Raw genomic sequence first — 24,099 nt, 5'->3', positions numbered from 1 at the left:
CCCCCCGGAGACCAATTCCCCTACCCTGTCCCTCTAACCGTGCATTTCCCTGCTAACACACCTAACCTACACATCCCTGAACCTGGGTAATTTAGCATTGTGAATGCACCTAACTTGCACATCTTTGGACTATGGGAGGAAACTGGAGCACTGGTGGAAACCCACACAGACATGGGGAGAACGTGCAAACGCCACACAGACAGTACCCCCCCCCCCGGAGACCAATTCCCCTACCCTGTCCCTCTAACCGTGCATTTCCCTGCTAACACACCTAACCTACACATCCCTGAACCTGAGTAATTTAGCATTGTGAATGCACCTAACTTGCACATCTTTGGACTATGGGAGGAAACCGGAGCACTGGTGGAAACCCACACAGACATCGGTAGAACGTGCAAACGCCACACAGACAGTCGGCCGAGGATAGAATCAAGCCCAGGTCCCTGGCGCTGAGAGGCAGCATTGCTAACCACTGAGCCACCATGCCATGTGCTGTCTGCCTTTTTTCCCTCTCTTTTCCTGCTTTAGAAGGACTGTAATGTTGAACTTTTTAACTTTTTAAATTAGAAAAATAAAGAAAAATCGAAGATTTTGTACCTAGGCACTTTTGTACCTAAGATAGCACCACCATTTACAGCTTTGTACCTTCTCCCCACATCTGCCTGGGTTTCTACCAGTGCTCCGGTTTCCTCCCGCAGTTCAAAGATGTGCAAGCTAGATGGATTTGTAATGCTAAATTCATGTGTCCCTGTACTTGAGTACATGTGACAATAAAACTTCATTCTAGTTCTCATATAGTATGAGGTAGACCCGTATTTCTTTCAGTTGTTGTAGAATCATAGTGATGCACAGCATGGAAAAAGGTCCTTCAGCCCATTGAGTTTGTGCTTGTCAAAAATAACCACCTAACTATTCTAATCCCATTTTCCAGCATTGGCCCATAGTCTTGTATGCCTTGACAATGCAGGTGCACATCTAAGTACTTTTAAAATGTTATGAGAATCACTACCTTCCATCACCCTTGCACATAGTGAGTTCCAGATTTCCACATCCACCTAACTATTCTAATCCCATTTTCCAGCATTGGCCCATAGTCTTGTATGCCTTGACAATGCAGGTGCACATCTCAGTACTTTTTAAATGTTATGAGGATTACTACCTTCCATCACCCTTGCACATAGTGAGTTCCAGATTTCCACATCTTCTGGGTGAAAAAGTCTTTCCTCACATTTCCTCTAATCTTCTGCCCCTGATCTTAAATCTATGTCCCCTGGTCCCTCCATCAAAGGGATAACCTCTCTGTGCCCCTCCTAATTTAATGGATCTCAGTCATGTCCTCCATCTCTTTTGCTCCAAGGAAATCAACCCCAGTCTGTCCAATCTCTCTTCATAACTAAAACTTCCCAACCCAGGCAACATCCTGGTCAATCGCCTGTGCACTATGTCCAATGCTATCATTTCCCCCCATCATTGGATTCCATATGGACACAATACTCTAGCTGTGGCCTAACCACAGCATTTTATACAATTCCCGTATAACCTCCCTACTCTGAAGCTCTGTGCCTTGGCTAATGAAGTATACAACTTGCTGCCTTAGTCACTTTATCTACCTATCCTGATACCTTAAGGGACTGATGTACATGCAGACCAGGATTCCTCTGATCCTTGGTGCTTCCTGAAATCTGACTGCTCATCATGTATTCCCTTATCTTGTTTGTCCTGTCCAGGTGCATCACCTCATGTTTATCTGGATTGAATTCCATTTGCAACTGGTCAGCCCATCTGACCAGCCTGTCTATATCGCCCTGCTATCAAAGGCTATCCTCCTTACTATTTACCACCACATGAACGTTTGTATCATCTGCGAATGTACTTAGCCATTCTCCTGCATTCAAGTCGAAATAATATTTATGGTGGCACAGTGGCTAGCACTGCTGTCTCACAGCACCAGATACCTGGGTTCGATTCCAGCCTTGGGCGACTGTGTGGAGTTTACACATTCTCCCCGTGTCTGCATGGGTTTCCTCCCACAGTCCAAAGATGTGCAGGTTGGCTAAATTGGCTGTGCTAAATTGCCTATAGTGTTTGGCGAAGGGGTAAATGGGTCTGGGTGGGTTGCTCTTCGGAGGGTCAGTGTTGACTTGTTGGGCCGAAGGGCCTGTTTCCACACTGTAAGTAATCTAATCTAATTGTTTAAAAAAAAGGGCAGCATAGTGGCACAGAGGTTAGCACTGCTGCCTCACAGCACCAGAGACCCGGGTCCAATTCCCGTCTCAGGCAACTGTCTGTGTGGTGTTTGCACATTCTCCCCATGTGTGCGTGGGTTTCCTCCCACAGTCCAAAAATGTACAGGTTAGGTGAATTGGCCATGCTAAATTGCCTGTAATGTTAGGTGTAGGGGAATGTGTCTAGGTGGGTTTCTCTTCAGAGGGTCGCTGTGGACTTGTTGGGCTGAAAGGCCTGTTTCCATACTGTAAGTAATCTAAACCACAAAAAGTAAAGCCCCAACACTGATCCCTGTGGACTCCGCTAGACACAGAAGTTGCCATTATTTTGTTAGAACAGAGGGTTGCTCTTGCTTCTGAGAGAGATGATTGTTGGTGGTTTAACCGGAGATTCACCATGCCCCAGGCGAGGGGAGAGGTTGAGAACAAGAGTCCTTCATAGTAACCTCAGCCTGTGTGGGAATTGAACCCATACTGTTGGCAACCCCTAGACACAGATTTCCAGTTGGGAAATTTGCCCCTCAATCATCACCCTTTACTTGCTACTCAGCCAATTGTGATCTAATTTGCCAACTTTTCTTGAGTCACATGGGCTGTTACCTTTGTTGTCAATGTCCCATACAGAATCTTATAAAAATCTTGCTCAAGTCCAAGTAGACTACATCAAAAGTATTGCCCTCAGATACACACGTGATCATCTCTTTGAAAAATTCAATCAAGTTGGTCAGATGTGACTATCCCTTAACAAAACCTTGCTGTTCTTGATTAATCTCTGCAAATCTATCCTTTGGAATTGCTTTCAGATGTTTCCTCACCACTCAGGTGAGACTGACTGGCCTGTTTCCTGGTTTACCACTTTGAATAATGGCACCACATTGTCCTCCAGTCTTCCAGCACCTGTCCTGTTGTCAGAGACAGCTAAAATCTTTTGCAAATGTCCCTGCTGTTTCCTCCCCTGCCTCATCCAGCAACCTGAGATGCATGTCATCCTGTGGGTTTATCTACCATTCAGCCTGCCAACCCACTCAACCTCCCTCAACACTAATTTCTTTAATTGTATCACAGACCTATTCCCCAATTTCTATACCCATATTGCCCCTCTCGCTCGTGAATACCAATGCCAATTATTCATTTACAACCCTATCAAAGTCAGCAGGCTCCACACACTAATTATGATCATGGACTCTAATGGGCCTTACTATTTCCTTTTTATCCTTTCATGTTTAATGTTCCTGTAAAACAATTTACGATTATCCTTTATTTTACCTGCCAGTGTACTTTCATAGCCTTTGTTAACTCATCTAATCTCTTTTTTAAGTTCCTTTTTGCACATTCTGTGCTTCTGCTGTTTTGAGCCCTCAGTGTCTTGCCTCCTTTTTTCTCATAATCCAGTGCTGTATATCCTTTGGTTCCACGTTTTCTTTATTGGTACATGTTGGTCCTGTAGTCTCTATATTTCTGAGACAGATTTACCTGAAAGTATCTGCTCCCAGTCCACTTTAGCCAATTCATATCTGATCTCATTAAAATCAGTGTTCCACCAGTTTAGAACTTTGATTTCAGGCCCATCCTTGTCCTTTTCCATATCTCCATTAGATTCAAGATTGCTACGATCACTGTCTGCAAAATGAGACCCCACTGATACTTTTACTACCGTTTGACTTTTACACTTCCCTGAAATGTGCCTACATATCTGCACTTCAATTTCTCATCGACTGCTTGGGGGCCTGTATCCTGGAATATTGAGGTGCCAATCCTATCCCTATCTTAACTATGTCTCTCTGACAGCAATGACATCACACCCCATGTTTTAGTTTGTGCCCTCAACTTATTTGCCTTGTTTGTCAGACTCCTTGCATTAAAATAAATACCATCCAACCTTGCCAAGCTCCCCTGTGCCTTAACTGACCTATAATGTTTGTCTTCCTGAATTGCATGTTGTCACTTCTAATTTTGGCTGTTTATCTTCCCCTGCTGAACATTCTGTCTGGATCCCAGTCCCCTGCCAAGTTAGTTTAAACCATCCCCAACAGCACTAGCAAACATTCCTGTAAGGATTCTAGTCCCATTCCAGTTCAGGTGTCATTTGTCCACTGTATGCAGGTCTCACTGTCTCCAAAAGTTGTTCTAATGTCCCACAACTGAAGCCCTCCCTCCACTAACTCTCCGATGCATTTATCTGGACTAACTTCCTGTTTTGATACTCACTTTCACGTTGCACCAGAAGTAATCCAGAGATTACTACCTTTTGGGTCATGTTCTTTGACCTACTTCCTAGTTCCCTAAATTCTGCTTTCAGCACCTCATCCCTGTTTCTGTCTATGTCATTGGTACCAATATTTGTCACAATCTCTGTCTGTCTTCCCTCCCCTTTCAGGATGCCCTACAGCTGTTCAGTGATATTGCTGACCCAGCACCAGTGAGACAACATGATCTCTTTTAGAATCATAGAATTTTACAGTACAGGAGGAGGCCATTCAACACATCATGAAGGAGAAAGTGAGGACAGCAGATGCTGGAGGTCAGAGCTGAAAAATGTGTTGCTGGAAAAGCGCAGCAGGTCAGGCAGCATCCAAGGAGCAGGAGAATCGACGTTTCGGGCATAAGACGTTCCTGAAGAAGGGCCTATTCCCAAAACATCGATTCTCTTGTTCCTTGGATGCTGTCTGACCTGCTGCGCTTTTCCAGCAACACATTTTTCAGCATTCAACACATCATGTCGGTAACAGCTCCCAAAAGAGCTACTCAGATTGTCACACTTCCAGCCCTCTAACTCGTTCCCTTTCAAATATAAATATCCAGCTGTCTTTTGAATCTTCCTCCACCACTCCCAGGCATCGCATTCCAAATCCCAACAACACTGACTAACATCTCACTCTTAGCTTTCTTGCTGATAGTCTTGAAGTTGTGACTCCCAGTTATTGACATATTAACTAGTGGAAATAGAATATCCTTCTCAAGCCAATTCTCTGTCATCCTTCCTTGTATCTAAAATCCTTCATTAATTGTATTATTCTCGTGGATCTCTTTTGAACTCTTTCTAGGGCTTTAATATTCTTTCTTAAATAAGATGCCCAGAATTGAACGCAATACTCCAAATGTGGTCTGACCAATGATTTATAGAGGTATAACATCACTTCCTTGCTTTCATACTCTATGCCTCTATCTATAAACCTAAGGATCCTATAAGTCATCTTACTAACTGTATCAAATTGCCTGGCCATTTTGAAACACTCAAAGGAATGTCTTTTTTGAATCTTTACATCGCTTGTTGATGTTTTGGACTCTCTAGCATCACCATAAGCCAAGGGCCGGGGTGGTACTGGTGCTATATGAGGCCTGAGTATTAGTGGTCCTCCATCAGTTCAGAGAATTATATGTGAACCCCAAAGTTCTTCTGTTCCTGTACTTCCCTCAAAATTGTACTAATGAGCCTGTATTTTCTGCTTCTTCTACCAGAATGCATTACCTCTCTTTCTCTGCATTGAATTTAATCTGCGAGTGTTTGCCCATTTGGCCAACATATCAATATCCCTCTGAAGTTGCTCAGCATCATCCTCGCAATTCACTATTATCCTTAGCTTAGTATGATCTGCAGATTTAGAGATATTGCCCTCAACACTCCTCCAAATTGTTTATGTAAATCAGGAAAAGCAAGGATCCCTGGGGATCACTACTTTTAACTTGTCTCCAATCTTAGAAATGCCCATCTCTACCTACTCTCTGTTTCCAATCCTTCGGTCAACTTCTAATTCATGCTGCCAAGGACCCATCAATCCCAAACATTTATAATTCGCAAACCAACCTGCCATATGGCACTGTATCAAATGCTTTCTGAAAGTCCGATGTCCAAAGCACTATTCTTGTCTACTGCCTGTGTCACCTCATCCAAGAACTGAATCAAATTTGTCAGACATGACTTGCACTTGACAAGGCCATGTTGACTGTATGGTATTAATTTATTTTTCTTTAAGTGTATATTTACCTTATCCTGTATTATGGCCTCCATCGGTTTTCCCACTAACGATATCAAGCTGGCAGGTCTGTGACAACTTTCTTAAACAATGGTGTCACTTTTGCAGTTCTCCAGTTCAGCAGGACTACTGTGTTCAGAGAGGCCTGAAAAATACCTGTCAATAGCTCCATGATTTATTCCATTTAACTCTCTCTTGGCAATCTGGGAGGTGTCCTACCTAGGCCTGGTGACCTCCCCAACCGAGTGCTTGTTGACACCCCTTCTTTATCCATCACTATGCAGTTCGATCGTTGAACATCCAGGTTTTCAAGTAGGTCATTGTTAGCATCTTCTGATTTAGGAAAGACAGAAGCAAACTATTCATTTAGTACCTCTGCCATATCCTTTGCTTCAGTGAGCAGCTTTTCCTGTTTGCTCCTTATGGGCTCCCTTCTATTTTTCCCTAATCTTGCACTATCAATACATTTGAAGAACCTTTTATTATTTGTTTGAGCATAGCTTGCCATCCTTTCCTTGTGCTTCCTCTTAGCTTTCCTTATTTCAACCTTATAGCCTCTCTCCTGCATATGAGATACTCTTCCTGATATCTATTGCTGTTGTTATTTGGTATGCATCACTTGCCTCTTTTTTTCTTCTTCCTTATTTTGTCACCAATATCCTTAGTCATCCAGAGTACTCTAGCATTTGATACTCTGTAATTATTTCTCATGGGTATACACCTAGCTTGCACCCTATTCATCTTCCTTTTGAAAATCTCCCATTTTTCAGCCACTGTTTTATCCACCAAAATGCTTTTCACTGTGTTCAAATCCAACTTTTAGACACCTAAAATCTGCCCTTTTTCAGTTTGGGATTTTAATCATTGACTGAGTTTTATCCTTTTCCAACTTTAGATTACCTACAGTGTGGAAACGGGTCATTTGGCCCAACAAGTGCACACTGTCCCTCCGAAGAGTAACCCACCCAGACCCATTTCCCTCTGCATGCACCTAATACTGTGGGCAGTTTAGTATGGCCAATCCACCTGACTTGCACATCTCTTTTTGGATTAACTTAATATTGAACTTTGTTGTGATTGCTGTTTCCTAAATGCTCCCCTGTTCTGATGCTCTCACCTTGGCCTGCCTCATTTTCCAGGACCAGATCCAGCACAACCTCTCCCTGGTAGGAATGGAAATTACTTTTCCAGGAAGTTCTCCTGCACACTTCGCAGAAATTTCTCCCTTTCCGTGCCCACACACTACTTTTTTCCCAGTCTCCCTATGGTAATTGAAATCACCAACTATCACAATCCTACTTGTCCTGCAGATTTCCATACTCTGCCTACGAATGCTCTCTTCTGCCTCTTCCCTGTGGTCTATAATAAATTACCAATGGAGGTCACTGCTCCATTCCTGTTTCTTATCTCTAACCATGTAGATTCTAGGGACTGTATCATGTTTAAGGGCAATGATACCTATCTTTGAATGAGATTGTTACCCACCTGTTTCCGCTAAAAGCGTTATAATCTGGGATGTTAAGTATCCATTCCTGGATACTGAGCTGGCTTGAGTCACATTTTTGTCAATGCAGTTATGTCATATCGCCCAGACAAATTTAAGTTTCCAGTTCTCCAATTTGTTCACTATACTCTGTGCATTTACATGCATACAATTTAATCCTGCCTTTATATCTTTACTGCTCACTGGAAGGCGATCATTTCTTTGGCTGCAGAAACACTTGTCTTTTCTTCTTACAGTTGAGTCCTGCACCACTTTCACCCTGCCATTCTTTTCCCTCCTCTTTTCTAGAGCATGGTGCCATGATGTTGGCTGCCACTGTTTTTCCCTGTGCAATCAGTTCCTGCAGAAGTATCCAAAATGGTGCATCTGTTAAAAAGAGAGATGGCAATGGGGACTCCTGGACTCCTGCACTCCCTGCCATTCTCTACTATGCTTTGTGGTCACCTTGCCTGTTCATTCTGCACCTGTGGCATGACCTCCTCACTGAACATGCTATCCATGGTTTGCTCAGTATCACAGATGCTCCACAGAAGCTCCAGCTCCAAAATGTAATTCAATTGTAGCTGCAGCTGAACAGACTTTTGCGCATGTGGTCACCAGGGACAACTGAAGCATCCATGATTTTCCACATAACACAGGAGGACCATATTGTGGGTGCAAACTCTGCCATAACTCCTTTTCAAATCCCTTAGAAATACTCTTCTCTTTTTTTAAAAAAAAAGCATAATTATTGTTAACTTTCTTTGCACTAACTGTAATTCCCTCACCCTACTTTGTTCACTTGTATTCCTTCAATATATTGGCCTTGACTTTAACCTATTCCTGTTGTTTCTCAGTGAATTCCTTCGTACAAAAAAAATACACGTTTTTAAAAAGTCATGAACCAATTATGTTTTGGAGATGCCGGTGTTGGACTGGGGTGAACAATGTAAAAAAAATCTCACTTAAAGTACTTAGAAACAGTAGCTTTCAGAGTGTTGCTCCTTCATCAGGTGGTTGATGGAGTAGCACTTCTAAATAAACCTGTTGGACTATAACCTGGTGTTGTGATTTTTAACTATGAACCATTCAGTATATCTCGTTTGCCTGTGATGGCTCCATTTGATTGGATGTTGACCTTTTGAGTTCAAGCACAAAAATATTTCGCTGCATTTATATAAGGTGTTGGTGAGGCCACACCGGGAATACTGTGCACAGTTTTGGTCTCCTTATCTGGGGAAGGATGTTCTTGCTATAGTGCAAGTGCAGTGAAGGTTTATAAAATTGCTTCCTGGGATGGCAAGCCTGATCTATGCGGAAAGATTGAGTCAGTTAGGATTGTATTCACTGGAGTTTAAAAGAGTAAGAGGGGCGAATCACATTGAAACCTATAAAATTTTAACAAGACTAGACAGGCTATAGATGCAGGAAGGATGTTTCTGATGTTGGGAAGTCCAGACCCATGATCATAATTTAAGGATCGGGGGTAAACCTTTGAGGACTGAGATAAGAAGACATTTCTTCACTACGAGAGTGGTCAGCCTGTAGAATTCACTGCCACAGCGAGCAGTTGTGGCTAAAGGGATTGGGGAATATGGGGGAAGGGTGGGATTAGGGAATTGAGCTTGGTGGTGAGCCGTGATCATATTGAAAGGTGGAACAGGCTTGAGGGGTTGAATGGTCTACTCCTTATTCCTTTGTTTCTGTGCATGCTTGATTTTCCCAATCAGCAGAACTCTAAAGCTGCAACTATCCGTTGAAGCTGAAGAATATAGTCTTACAAAGTACAAGTCCTGAAAAAGACCTTTACACACTAGGAACAAAAAAAATCTGATTCCCTCTGCACTGCGCTAAATTTCCAGCAACACAGACTCAGGCGGTATCTGCTTGTCTGTAGCTGACAGGTCTGTGTGAAGTGTACTGATCCTATGTTTTTACTGTCTGTCAGTTCTTGTCAAACCAGCATGTAACATGAATCATCAACAAAGATCACGCAACTAAGAAGCACATATTGAATCATATCATAAAGAATAGGATAGCAAGAGTCACATCAAACTTGAAACTATAACTCTCTTACTCGCAGATAATGCTCGATCTGTTAAGCTTCTGCAGCATTTTCAATTTTTATTTCTGATTTCCAGCATTTTTAATATTTTTTGGTTTTATAAGAAGCACAGTGGATTTATGAACGTATTAATCTTTTGGTTCTTGTTAGATTTGGAACATATAAACCTTGCAAATAAGCTTTTAATAAGTGCAATAAATCATACAGTAAATGTATCAGTATCACTTGGCTTTGATTCTTTGACCATATTTGCTTTAAGGTGTAGATTTGCTCACTAATCCACCACTAAGCATGACACGAGTTTGTATTGTGTGGTATGGGAGCTCATTCAGCAAGTTCTCATCCTGTGATGTAAGGAAGCACTGGGGCTGCTTAATCTATTTATTTGCTGCATGGCATATTTTATAATTGATGTGCTCCATTTTGAAAAGGAGTGATTATCATTTTTATTTTTGAACAGGTTTTGTGTCAACTATGTAATATTAATGCTGTGCATGAGGTACTCTTGGGAATCAACATATTAAATTTTTTTATTTACATATTCTGCAGGGCTGATTACTGGAAGTCTCAACCAAAGAAGTTCTGTGATTACTGCAAATGCTGGATAGCAGACAACAAACCTGTATGTTATATTTTCTTTATAAATGATAATGTTGACACATCTAATCATTGTCAAATTTCAGGAAACATGTTTATATGTACATGTTAATTAGTGAGCCTCCGGGTGAAGCGCTGGTGGCATGGCCCACTTTCTATTTGTGTGTTTAGGTTTCCTTACATTGGTGATGTTCTTTCCTGCTTCTAGAAGCATGGCATTCCAACTGGAACTCTGTCAACAAACACGTTGATTTGGATCCCATTTACCACCCCCTGAGAAAAAGAAGAGGAATGACGTCACTACAGGAAATGGCACCACCATATGAAATGATGTCATTGCAGGAACTGACATCACCAACCCAAGAAAACTTAAACACATAAATAGAAAGCCGCCATGCCACCAGTCCTTCATCCAGAGGCTCACTAATGATGTTACCTAGTATGGTGATGAAACGTCTGAAAACGAACCTTCCAGCTCCGCAAGCAAACCTACATCCAGAATCTCAACCTGAGCTCTTGAACATGTTAATTAACTAGATTTTGATAGTGCTACTTTGTTTCAGATTAACTGTAATAAAATTACTGTTTGGACATTGTTCAATGCATCAAACTATTACCAATTATTATTGATGTGTTCTTAGAGGTAACTATGTTATTATATCAGGTCAAACTTTTGAGTGTCTCTAAAGGATAGCGTTCTAGTCCAGAGGTGAAAAGAATTGGAGGGAAGGCAAGATAAATTGGATAGTGACACCAAGCATGACTTTCAAGTCTGTAAATGGTAAAAGGAGTAATGAAAGAGAGCTGGATGTTCCCTTTACAGATTGAGAAAGAATATAGTACAGTTGTGCTTTTTTGAAATTTATTCATAGGATGTGGGCATCGCTATTTAGGTCAGTAGTTAATGCCGATCGCTAATTTCCTTTTAAGAAGGTAGTGCTGATTGCCTCCTTGATTGCATCTGTCGTTAGAGCATTGTTGGTGGTGTGTTCCCATGCATCCACTATCCTTATCCATTTAAATAGTGGAAGTCATGGATTTGGGATGTGTTGTCAAAGGAGCCTTGGTGGGTTACTGCAGTGCATCTTGTAGACGTTACACGCTGTTGCCACTGTGAGCAGGTATTGGGGTGTCAGTGTTAAAACTGGAGGATGGGTTGCGAATCAAGCAAGCTGCTTTGTCTTCGCTGACCTTATTGGCAAAAGGAAATTACTTTAGTACTAGCTACCCTACCATTCTGCTTACCATCAGAATGATTTGAATATCTTGAATTTGGAAATAATTGAGTATGATCTCAGTTCAAATATGGAAATAATATTTCTGCAAACATTTGGACAAGCTTGTTTGTTTTCAATTATTCATTCTCTTTAAAAAAGAATATTTGGGCACCAATAATATTTGCCTGTGCTTTAACTGAAACATCTAATGTACATATAAGGCAGAGGTAAAGTAATTGAGAAATTGATAAATGTCAATCACAATACTCAACTATTGCTGGAACCTTGAGATGGTGGCATAGTGGTAATATCACTGGGCTCATAAATAGAGGTCCTGGCTAATCCTCTGGTGACCTTGGTACAAATTCCACAATGACAGCTGGTGGAATTTAAGTTAAATAAATATGGCATTGCAAGCTAGTCTCTTTTGTGATGACCATGACAGCTCTCTGGTGTTGTAAGAACCCATCTGGTTCACTAACATCCTTTTCAGGAAAGAAATCTGCCGTCCTTACCCAGTCTGCCTTACTCCAGATCAACAGGAATATAGTTAATTATTCTCAAATGGCCTAGCCTGTTAAATGGTAATTAGGGGCGGGTAACAAATACAGGCCGAGCAAGCAATCTCCATATCCTATGAAAGAAAGAAAAATAAATTCCTTTCATATTCCTACCATGGGTAGGAAAGAAGCATTATTTTATCAGCATTGGAAAATAACTAACTGTCATGGGAATGAGAAAAGCATAACTTTTCACGAAGGAAAGGGATCTTAACGCACAGATGTTGAAACATGATACAGAGCATTTCTGACCTGGTTACTGGCGAGCAACCTGTTAGACAACATGTATGTGTCTCTTAGATGAAAGAAGACAGAAATACTTAGGAAGAGTTGTTTCTGGTCCCACTTGAATGACCATCTAATAGTAATGTCACATCTTTACTGTAGAAAATGTGCCAAAATGCTTCATAGAGGAAGTAGAAAAATATCTCAAAAGCAATTAAGGAGCACATGAGTGCATATTAAGGAATCTTGGTGTAAAAGATGGGTTTTACAAACCTCCTTGCAAGTGGAGAGAGGGGTAAGTTTAAAGAAGCAGAGAATTTTGGAGGATGTACCTGAGGCAATTGAAGGCTGAACCAACATTTGTGGGTCAAAGGGTGAGTGAGGATTTTCTTTAAATCAGGAATGCAGAGTATGAGGAGACGGAGGATATTCGTGGAATCAACACCGATCATTCTGTTTCTATATTATTGTTTAGTTAAAATGATAATGACCAAAGTTTGTGAAGATTTGTAGCTCAGGTTGAGGTTTTGGGTGTAGGGTTGCTCACTGAGCTGTAGGTTTGATATCCAGACATTTAATTACCTGGCGAGGTAACATCATCAGTGGCGACCTCCAAGTGAAGCTTCACTTGGAGGTCGCCACTGATGGTGTTACCTAGCCAGGTAATGAAACGTCTGGATATCAAACCTACAGCTCAGTGAGCAAACCTATACCCTAAATGATAATGACCTTTTGCTATAAATTCTGTGTCTGACACTCGTATTCTCCACAATCACCTGATGAAGGAGCAGTGCTCCGAAAGCTAGTGCTTCCAAACAAACCTGTTGGACTATAACTTAGTGTTGAATGATAATGACAGTCCTATAGTGAGGAGACTGTGGGTGTTGTAGATGTTATGATATAATTTTGTGGAAACAGTTGGAATAACTAAAAATTTTAGAACAAGGGACGAAGGAGTTTCATGTTATATATGTAGATCTGTGCTACTAAATATAAACAGTGTACATATGAAAAAGGAAAGTGTCTTTTGCTGATCTCTATGTAATGGAAAAGTGCATTTCTTTAATAAGATATACCCTTGGATGAAATAGATTAGAGATTTGAAGTGTTTTTAAAGGCTATTAGAGATACAGTAACACAACTCCTTGAAAGATTAGACGACACACCCTCTTCACCGTTGACACAGTTTGCATGTTCAGACTGCATTAATCGCTGAACAATTTTGCAGACTGCTGAAAGTACACAAAAATGTTTGAAGGCTGACAGCTCTGATTGGATGAGTTTTTGCATTTTTTTGAGGAAAGTCATGAAAGGATAAAAATATCAGGTGATTTCAGTAATTTATTGTGAACTACTTCATGTTTGAATTTGAGTTTATTTTTAAACCCTACTTTTGTGCTTAGAAATTTTGGTAAATAAGGCATGGAAATGTTTGTGATTTGATTTCTCAGTGCGTGTAATATTAACATAAGTATAAATATTATAAAAATACTTGTATTGTTAATTATTTTGTTTAGTTAAGCAGTTTGCGTTTGTAAGTGTTAACAAGAGTAAGATACAACACAATTTTTTTATTTGCAGATACAAATTGTGAGTAAAAACCATCACCACTTGGAGTCATAGAGATGTACAGCACGGAAACAGACCCTTCGGTCCAACCCATCCATGCTGACCAGATATCCCAACCCAATCTAGTCCCGCCTGCCATCACCCAGCCCATATCCCTCCAAACCCTTCCTATTCATATGCCCATCCAGATGCCTTTTAAATGTTGCAATTGTACCAGTCTCCCCCACTTCCTCTGGCAATTCATTCCATACACGTAACACCCTCTGTGTGAAAAAGTTGCCCCTTAGCTCTCTTTTATATCTCCCCCTCTCACCCTAAACCTATGCCCTCTAGTCCTGGACTCCCCAGCCCCAGGGAAAAGACTTTGTCTATTTATCCTATCCATGCCCCTCATAATTTTGTAAACCCTGCAATATGACCTCTCAACTCCTGTACTCAATACTCTGACCAATAAAAGAAAGCATACCAAACGCATTCTTCACTATCCTATCTACCTGCGACTCCACTTTCAAGGAGCTATGAACCTGCACTCCAAGGTCTCTTTATTCAGTAACACTCCCTAGGACCTTACCATTAAGTGTATAGGTCCTGCTAAAATTTGCTTTCCCAAAATGCAGCACCTTTTATTTATCTGAATTAAACTCCATCTGCCACTTCTCAGACCATTAGCCCATCTGGTCAAGATCCTGTTGTAATCTGAGGTAACTCTCTTTGCTGTCCACTACACCTCCAATTTTGGTGTCATCTGCAAACTTACTAACTGTACCTCTTATGCTCGCATCCAAATAATTTATGTCAATGACAAAAAGTAGAGGACCCAGCACTCATCCTTGTGGCACTCCAATGGTCACAGGCCTCTAAAGTCTGAAAAACAACCCTCCACCACCACCCTCTGTCTTCTACCTTTGAGCCAGTTCTGTATCCGAATGTCTAGTTCTCCCTGTATTCTGAGAGATCTAACCTTGCTAACCAGTCTCCCATGGGGAACCTTGTCGAACGCCTTACTGAAGTCCATGTAGATCATATCTACCACTCTGCCCTCATCAAACCTCTTTGTTACTTCCTCAAAAAGCTCAATCAAGATTGTGAGACATGATTTCCCACGCACAAAGCCATGTTGACTATCCCTAATTAGTCCTTGCTTTTCCAAATACATGTACATCCCGTCCCTCAGGATTCCCTCCAACAACTTGGCCACCACTGAGGTCAGGCTCACCAGTCTATAGTTCCCTGGCTTGTCCTTAAACAGTGCCACCACGTTAGCCAACCTCCAGTCTTCCGGCACCTCACCTGTGACTATCGATGATACAAATATCTCAGCAAGAAGTCCAGTAATCATATAGGAGAAAGTGAGGACTGCAGATGCTGGAGATCAGAGCTGAAAATGTGTTGCTGGAAAAGCACAGCAGGGCAGGCAGCATCCAAGTATAAAGAGAATCAACGTTTCGGGCATGAGCCCATCATTCCTGAAGAAGGGCTCATGCCCGAAACGTCGATTCTCCTGCTCCTTGAATGCTGCCTGACCTGATGCCCTTTTCCAGCAACACATTTTCAGCCCAGTAATCATATCTCAAGCTTCCCACAGAGTTCTAGGGTACACCTGATCAGGTCCTGGGGATTTATCCACCTTCTGTGTTTCAAGATATCTAGCTCTTCCTCCTCCGTAATATGGACATTTTGCAAGGTGTCACCATCTATTTCCCTACATTCTATATCTTCCATATCCTTTTCCACAGTAAATACTGATGCAAAAAATACTTTTTTCTCCGGCTCTACACAAAGGCCACCTTGCTTTTGAGGGGCCCTATTCTCTCCTTCGTTACCCTTTTGTCCTTAATGTGTTTGTAAAAACCCTTTGGATTCTCCTTGATTTTTTTCCCTGGGGTCGGGGAGTCGAGAACTAGAGGGCATAGGTTTAGGGTGAGAGGGGAAAGATATAAAAGAGACCTCAGGGGCAACTTTTTCACTCCGAGGGTGGTATGTGTATGGAATGAGCTGCCAGAGGAGGTGGTGGAGACTGGTACAATTGCAACATTTAAGAGGCATTTGGATGGGTATATGAATAAGAAGGGTTTGGAGGGATATGGGCCGGGTGCTGGCAGCTGGGACTAGCTTGGGTTGGGATATCTGGTCAGCATGGACAGGTTGGACCGAAGGGTCTGTTTCCATGCTGTACATCTCTATGACTCTATTTGCCAAAGCTAGGAATGAAAAGTTGATGCTAAGCTAACCAGCAACACTAATGTCTGTTGAAATATTTTTGAAAAAGCATTGTATTCAAACATTAGAGTTGTTGCTTAGACACCTAACAATTCTTGTTGTTCTTTTCAAATATTTCCCTTAGAGTGTCGAGTTTCATGAAAGAGGGAAGAACCATCAGGAAAATGTGGCCAAGAGAATCAGTGAGGTACCTCTTTTTGATTCTTCTTTCCCTGTTGATATTTTTCATCAATACACTTTGCATTTTTGGCTGGTCCTGATCGACATGTTTATCTGTGCTTCTAGATCAAAAAGAAAAGTTTGGACAAAGCAAAAGAAGAGGAGAGAATAGCAAAGGAATTTGCTGAGATGGAGTCTGCAGCTATGAAAGCATATCAAGAAGATCTGAAGCGACTTGGAGTAAACATTTCAGGTAGCATTTATTCTTGCTAAAGATTTATTTTTATTTGAGAACTGTTGAAAGTATTTGTGACCCTATCAGTTCATTTTGAATTTCACATGAGAATGCAAAGTAAGAGCAGCAGTAGACTACAGATATTTGGATTCTATCACCAGATCTATTGTTCAATAATATCAAAACTGATCTCATTGTGGCCTCAACTCCACATTCTGGCTTGCCCTCACTTATGAACAAATCCCTAATTGTGATGCAAACACCACAGATCACGACTCATAAGTTAAGCTGTGAACCATCGAAATTTCCCAAAAAATGCAATTTGACTTGTACCTCAAACACACAAATTAGAAGCCATATCAAGTATAAACTCAGAGCCACAGTGTTGGTGTGAGTGATTCCCATTTTGAAATGCAAGGAAAATATATAGGTCATTCAAATTAAATAAATGTGGCAGGTTTTATTGAATGAATCAATTCTACAAGCTTATCTTTAACTACAATAGTACTGTTTTAAAAACCATCTGATTCATTGTTTTTCGCATCCAGTGCAAAGAGTTAATTGAATCACTTTGGCTGTTGCACTATAGTAAGGCTCCCATTTTGGAGTGGCTTATGCATTTTTACTTTCAGAATAATTCCTCTCCCTACAAAACATCTTTTCTATCTTTGAATTGGATATTTTGTATTTTTTTAATGATCTGGTGAGTTTGTGCATGAATAGCACCCAATGATTTGGTGACAAAACAATACAAAATGGAAAGTGAAGCAGCACAATTATTTTTACTCTTTCTGAAGGTTTATTCTCCATCAAATATTCGCATTAACATTCATCAGGAGCTTAACCCTTGAATAGCTTGCAGAGGCACACATCCAATTATTGAACTGCACGTACTAAACTCTCTGGTAGAACTTCAAAGTGTGTGTTCTTTCTTCAGAGGTGCCGTTGATATTATTGGTTGTATGAAAATGTCCCATACTAATTAGTTGCATTCTTTACGTAGACCACTTGAGATGTCCATTCCGTGCCACAGGTGCAGATGACACCAAAATTGGAAGTGTAGTGGACAGTGAAGAAGGTTACCTCAGTACAATGGGACCTTGATCAGATGGGCCAATGGACCAAGAAGTGTCAGATGAAGTTTAATTTAGATAAATGTGTAGTGCTGCATTTTGGAAAGACAAATCAGGGCAGGACTTATACACTTTGCATTTTGGAAAGACAAATCAGGGCAGGACTTATACACTTAATGGCAAGGTCCTGGGGAGTGTTTTTGAACAAAGAGACCTTTGAGTGCAGGTTCATAGTTTCTTGAAAGTGGAGTTACAGTAGACAGGAAAGTGAAGAAGGCATTTAGTATGCTTGCCTTTATTGGTCAGTGCATTGAATATAGGAGTTAGGAGGTCATGTTGTGGCCATACAGGACATTTGGTTAAGCCACTATTGTAATACTGAGTGCATTTCTGGTATTCCTGCTATAGGAAGGATGTTGTGAAACTTGAAAGGGTTCAGAAAAGGTTTACAAGGATGTTGCCTCGGTTGGAGGGTTTGACTTATAGGGATAGAATAGAGTGGGGCAATTTCCCCAAAGTGTCAGAGACTGAGGGGTGACTTTGTAGAGATTTATAAAATCATGAGAGGCATGGATAGGGTAAATAGACATGGTCTTTTCCCTGGTGTGGGAGAGTCCAGAACTAGAGTGCATAGGTTTGAGGTGAGAGGGGAAAGATTTAAAAGGGACCTAAGGGGCAACATTTTCATGTAGAGGGTGATGTGTGTATGGAATGAGCTGCCAGAGGAAGTGATGGAGGCTGGTACATTTACAACACTTAAAAGGCAGTTAGATGGGTATATGAATAGGAAGGGTTTAGAGGGATATGGGCCAAATGCTGGCAAATGGAACTAGATTTATTTAGGACATCTGGTCGGCATGAACAATTTGGACTAAAGGGTCTGTTTCGGTACTCTGTATTTCTATGACTCTAACTTCACTCCATTGTTATCCATCCCATCGTTGCACGGACATGCTTGTAAACTTCTGTGGGGCACATGATTTTCAGAGTGGTTTTACGTTTGAAAATTGCTACAGGCTTTAATTTCATTGACCATGCACGCTGATACCACTATGAATCTTGTCTTATTGTATTCTGTGATTTCCACGAGAAATATATTCGCACTTACTCAAATACTATGTTTCTCAAGGAAAATTGTATTTACAAAAATAAAGTCCTTTGTTTTAAACAATATTATTTCCTTTCCATTTCTTTATGCCTCTCTCCCTTCCCTCCTGTCAGTTTTCCGCAAAACAGTTGAGTGTCTCTTTTTAAAGAAAGTAAGGAATAGTTTAAAATTTAAATACTTTCTACTTCTTCAAACTCTGTAATTGAGAAACAAATGTTTTGCTGTCTTAGCTTCATCATCGTCAAGTACGACTGAACAACAACCAGGAGTAAAGACCTCTGACACACAATGTACAAAGCAGAATACAGCAAATATCTGGGTACAAGGTGTTTCACCTGAAGGTTACTTCTATTACTACAACACTAAAACAGGAGGTAAGACCTCAACTTGGCTTCTATCTAAATTTTGCTCTGTGTATATAAAAATGTGCCTGTATCAAGAATTTACCTGTCCATTGCTCATGATTTATTTCCTAAAATGTGGTAAATTTGCTTCTTGAGCACAAGCTTTTAAGTTGAGAAATTTATTGAGGCGTAGCACAACAACTTCCAAAAGTTCAGGCCAAATCCACTTTGGTTGTCATTAAATCTAATTTCAAAAGTCAATTTAAAATAAAAACTCTCCCTTTTCATCAGTTGCCTCCCTGTACCATGTGACATCCTTCTTCCCAACAAAGCCTTTGCCTGGAAGTTGGTCTCTACTCCCTACTTCTCCAAAGCAGCAAATCCACTTTCTGGTGTATTGGGAAAACAACCTTTAAAAATGTTCCTTTATTTTTAACTGGAAAAGCTCACCTTTTGCCTTATGGTGTCCTTAATTTACTTAATGTAGGTGAGTACCTAGCACCATTTATTAATTGTGATTTAATTTGATTTGTTTTATCCCACCCTGCTGATCGAACCGTTACTTTCAGATCTTTGCTAATTTGTGCTGTTTCTCCACTCTTTTCTATCGACTCCGGCTGTTAGTTTTAAAGTTTGGGTCTTTTGCTGTTACTCCACAGGCAGCCTATTTGGTAACTAATGTTATGCACCTCTGGTCAAATGCTTTGATGATTAATTTGCTACTAACTTGTACTTTTCTAAAGCATGGCCAGACCATTCACTGCGCACTTCCTCTAAGTAAAGGTCACTATCTGTCGTTGATGCTTTAGTTTTTGACGTACACACATTCCCGCAATACTCTGGTCTTGTAGGATCGCTACTGTGGCATCCTTCATGTTTTAGGAGAAAATTATTATATTTTCATGAAGGAATGTGTTTCTGTGTAATTCTCTCTCAGACCAACAGCAACTAATGCATTATAGTTCAAGCTTTTCATCTTGGATCATGTTTATGTATTAACATTCCTTGCTTCATTATCTCATTGTAACATACATGTCTTGAATCTTAAGCTGCCTTCAGAAGGCTTGATGTCTTTTCGAATACTATATGCCCTATCCCCACATCGATTAATTTACTTTGAAGCTTTGGTCTTTCAAGTGTTTAATACTCCTGTATGTGGAGTGACTCTTCCTGAATACTTAAACTAATTTTACAAAAGATCATCTGATGGTTGATCCTTCTTTAGCTTAACTACCAGTAACACTGTTCCAGTATTTCTTTCTTTGGTCTTTCTTTTTTTTTAATCTCTCAGCAGTCAAATGTGACCTATACAATCTTGCCATCCTCAGAGTGTTTTTATTGGTATTTGATTCTATCATTCTCTACGCTAACATATTCTTTCCCTGGAACTCATTCTGTAGAGCTTCCAACTTTGCACCTTCCCCCAACATGCTGCAGGCATTGAAAATTCTACACACTACATCCAGTTTCATATCACCGAGTTTTGAAGTTTGTCCTTCTTGCTTTTCAATTTCGAATGTTAATAAAAGCTTATCTGAAATAATGTTGTTCTGCTGAATTGAATGAGTAAAAGTGTATACTTGCATAAAATATCCTCATTTAAGTGATAGAGCCTGTGTTTGTGAATTGGCAAAAACTGGATATTGCACCAGAAGCTATTTATTGTTTAAGGTAATACAGTTCGAGAGGTTGATTGTTTTATTTGGACTGTTGTATGTATAAACGAGTGTCATGAAGTGTTGCTTCACACAAGTATCTTTGGAGTTATCCAAAATACAAATGTAATGTACAGAAACCCCTGTTCAGTGAAGAGTTTAATTGGATGTTTTATTTGAAAGACGTTCTGAGAGAATTGTATTAAATGTGTAATGTATAAATAAGAGTATATAATTCCTAAGGCTTACTATAATGTCACTTTTCAAAGTTGTCTTCTGTGATTGTCTTTCAAATAGGTTTGAGTAGTTTCATGACACTGTCTCTAGATTAGTGCAAAGTTCCTGGCTGAGAAGGGGTGAACCCCCACAATAGGTGACATCAAGATTATTTTAATAAAGATCCTTTTCCCTGTGGATAGCTTCCATAAAAAGAGAATTTAACCAGGCTTTTGTTTTTGAGTTTTCAGTGAAGTGAGACTATTGCTTACTAACCATGAGAAGGACTAAGAACGCAACACACAAGACAAGGAATAAGATATGAGCTCCCCCCTCTTCTCCCCACCCCCCAAACAAAAGACTTAAGTTAGAAAATAATTTCTGAGTCAGGTTTAAGACACTTGTGAAGAATAGTTGTAGAAGGTTTGGGGCCATTACATGGGGTGTTACGGATAGTGTTGATGTGGTGGTTGAGCAGCGATTTTCAGATTCTTGGCTTTGCAGGTTGATTGAAAGTAAGCAGGATGAAAAAAATTCAATGCTGGCTTCCTAGCAGCACTCAACAATAGTATTTTCCCTTTCTTTCTAACAGTGCAGGGTGTTTATTAGCTGTTCTAAAATTGAACTTCAAAGCATGAGTGCACTTATTAGTATGTCAGGCCGCTAAGATACCGATCGGAAGTTGTCTTCAGTTTTTATTTTTGTATATTCCCCCAGAAGGGTAAAACACAAGTTTGTCTGCAGGAGATAAGTTTGTGCTCAGTGGGGCTGGGTAGTCGACCTTTCATGATCTCTTCATTTTTACTGCTTCTGTTTGAAATTTTCCTGGCTCTCTATAGATGCCATAATCCATTGGTCCACTCAGGGAATCGCTGGATTTGCATCCACAGTGATCTTTTGGATATAGCAGTCCTTGTTTTAAAATAAAGGGCAGCACAGTGTACCAGTGGTTAACACTGCTGCCTTGCGGTGCCAGGGCACTGGGTTCGATTCCACCCTCTGGCGACTGTATGGAATTTGCACGTTCTCCCTGTGTTTGCGTGGGTTTCCTCCAGGTGCTCTGATTTCCTCCTGTGCTTAAAGATGTGCAAGTTAGGTGAATGAGCCCTGGCAAAATGCAGCGTTCCCGGAATAGGGAAGGAGGGGAATGGGTCTGGATGGGATGTCTTTGGAGGGCTAAAGGCCTGCTTCCCCAGTGTAGAGATTCTATAATTCTATATTGGAATTCAGAGTTTAATATGTTCGTAAGTACTCCGTCCTGATCTGTCATCATGACATGTTGAGTGAATATATAATTGGCCAGGGATGAAAAGCAGAAAGCACTGGTGAATGGTTGATTGCTTCCCAGAAGGGAGCCTGGCATATTGTTGTTTTCATTGAGGAGCGGGTTCATGTTGGGAATTTATTAATTGTCTCACGTGATGTCGACAGTTCTGGCTGGGCCAGCATTTGTTACCCATCCTTAATTGCTCTTGGAAAGGTGGTGATGACCTGCTTTCATGAACTGCTGGGTGTTTTTTGGTGTAGGTACATCCATGGTACTGTTAGAAATCTCCAGGATTTTAACACTTTTAAAAAACTGCAGTACAGTTCCACATCAGGATGCTTTGTAGCTTGGAGGGGAACTTACAGGTGATGTTCTTAAACTACTGCTGCCTTGTCAATTTAGGAGGTGGCGATAGAGACTATGTATTTGAAAGGTGCTGTCAAAAAAGCTTCATAGTTGCTGTAGTGCATATTGTAAATTGCAGACTGGTGCCACTATGCATCAGTGGTGAAGAGAGTACTGTTTAAGGTGATGGTGGGCTGTCGATTAAGAGGTCTGCTTTGAGTTGGATGCTGTTGTAATGGTACTCATCCCAGCAAGTGGGGAATATTCCAGAACACACTTGACGTGTGCCTTGAAGAATATTATAAACTGTGAAATGAATGGTAACAGACTCTAGGACAAAATGGACATATTCATTTTAATGTAGCAAGATATGAAGTTATTAATTTTGGGAGGAAGAATAAGGAGAAATTTTGTGAACTAGATAGTGCATGTTTAAAGGGGGTGTGAGAGCAAAGTGGTGTTGTATATCCCCATACCTTAGAAATTGGCAGTACAAATTAGATGGCTTTTTTAAAAAGTGCACCTGATCCTTGGCTTTATAATTAGTCAAACAGTTAAAAATTAGGGAGTTCTGTTGTGCCTTCATAAAACACTGATTAAGTCTTGACTAGAATCTTGTACCCACTTCTGGACTCTGCACTTTAGGAAGCAGACATCAAGGTTTTGGGGAAAGTGCAGAGCAGATTCGCTAACATGGTACCAAGGTTGAAGGATTTCAGTTGCATAGGAAAACTGGGGTTGCTTTCCTTGAGTCAGGAAAGATTAAAGGGAAATTTCATGGAGATTATAAAAAATGTTTTGCTGATGTAAAAGCAGAGAAATTGTTTCCAGGGGACATACTTGAGATGAATAAAGTAACGTATTTTACAAAGCGAGTTGTGTCTAGAATTCTCTGCCCAAAAAGATCATGGAACCAGGTTTATCAATCATTTTGAGGAGAATTGGATAAATTCTTGTGAAGAACTTTTGCTGGGTAATATTGAAAGAACAGGGGAGTGGGACTAATTGGATAGTTCTTTGTAGGTGCCAGCAAGTACAGTGGGATGGATGGTCTGTTGTGGTGCATCTTTCTATAATATATCTATAATGTATTCAGCATGTGTCCTCCTGTGAGTTTGTCATTTACAACATTCACAAGTTGATTAACTAATTGTAAAGTTAATTTTGCTGTTCATATTCCTAATTTTCTGTTTGGAGAAGACAGTTAAAGGCTTGGAGTTACTGATCAAATGTATACTTGAGCCAAACAGGCCCTGGCAAAATGGAATTCCAGCCCTGCATTTTCAGCTGAGGTGACAAAGCAGTTGGTGAGGAACGGTGTGGGAAGTATGAGCCAATTTATCAGTTATTGTCAGACAAGAGAGAGACCACTTTAAATATTTGCATCACATGAGAAGCTGTTTAACCCTTCATGCCACATAACTGGTAGGTGCTGCAAAACTAGTCCTAATGATGTACTCTCCCCATGGCCCTATCTTTTCAGAACTGATCTCGCTGTCCAGTCCAGTGTAGACAACCTTTCTATTGCTGAAAATTACCATTTACAATGATTACTCTTATTC

General features: G+C 40.6%; 1 protein-coding gene across 1 annotated transcript in view; it reads left to right on the top strand.

The window, feature by feature from the left end:
* wbp4 (WW domain binding protein 4) overlaps nucleotides 1-24,099 on the top strand; it is a 61,550-nt gene that overhangs the window by 7,010 nt on the left and 30,441 nt on the right. The window contains exons 3-6 of the mRNA XM_043701498.1: nucleotides 10,208-10,369; nucleotides 16,260-16,322; nucleotides 16,421-16,547; nucleotides 18,941-19,084. Coding sequence (XP_043557433.1) covers nucleotides 10,208-10,369; nucleotides 16,260-16,322; nucleotides 16,421-16,547; nucleotides 18,941-19,084 — 496 coding nt within the window. The remainder of the gene's footprint in view (nucleotides 1-10,207; nucleotides 10,370-16,259; nucleotides 16,323-16,420; nucleotides 16,548-18,940; nucleotides 19,085-24,099) is intronic.

The sequence above is a fragment of the Chiloscyllium plagiosum genome, chromosome 12, assembly GCF_004010195.1.
Source record: "Chiloscyllium plagiosum isolate BGI_BamShark_2017 chromosome 12, ASM401019v2, whole genome shotgun sequence".
NCBI lineage: Eukaryota > Metazoa > Chordata > Chondrichthyes > Orectolobiformes > Hemiscylliidae > Chiloscyllium > Chiloscyllium plagiosum.
This window is presented reverse-complemented; position numbering and strand designations above follow the sequence as displayed.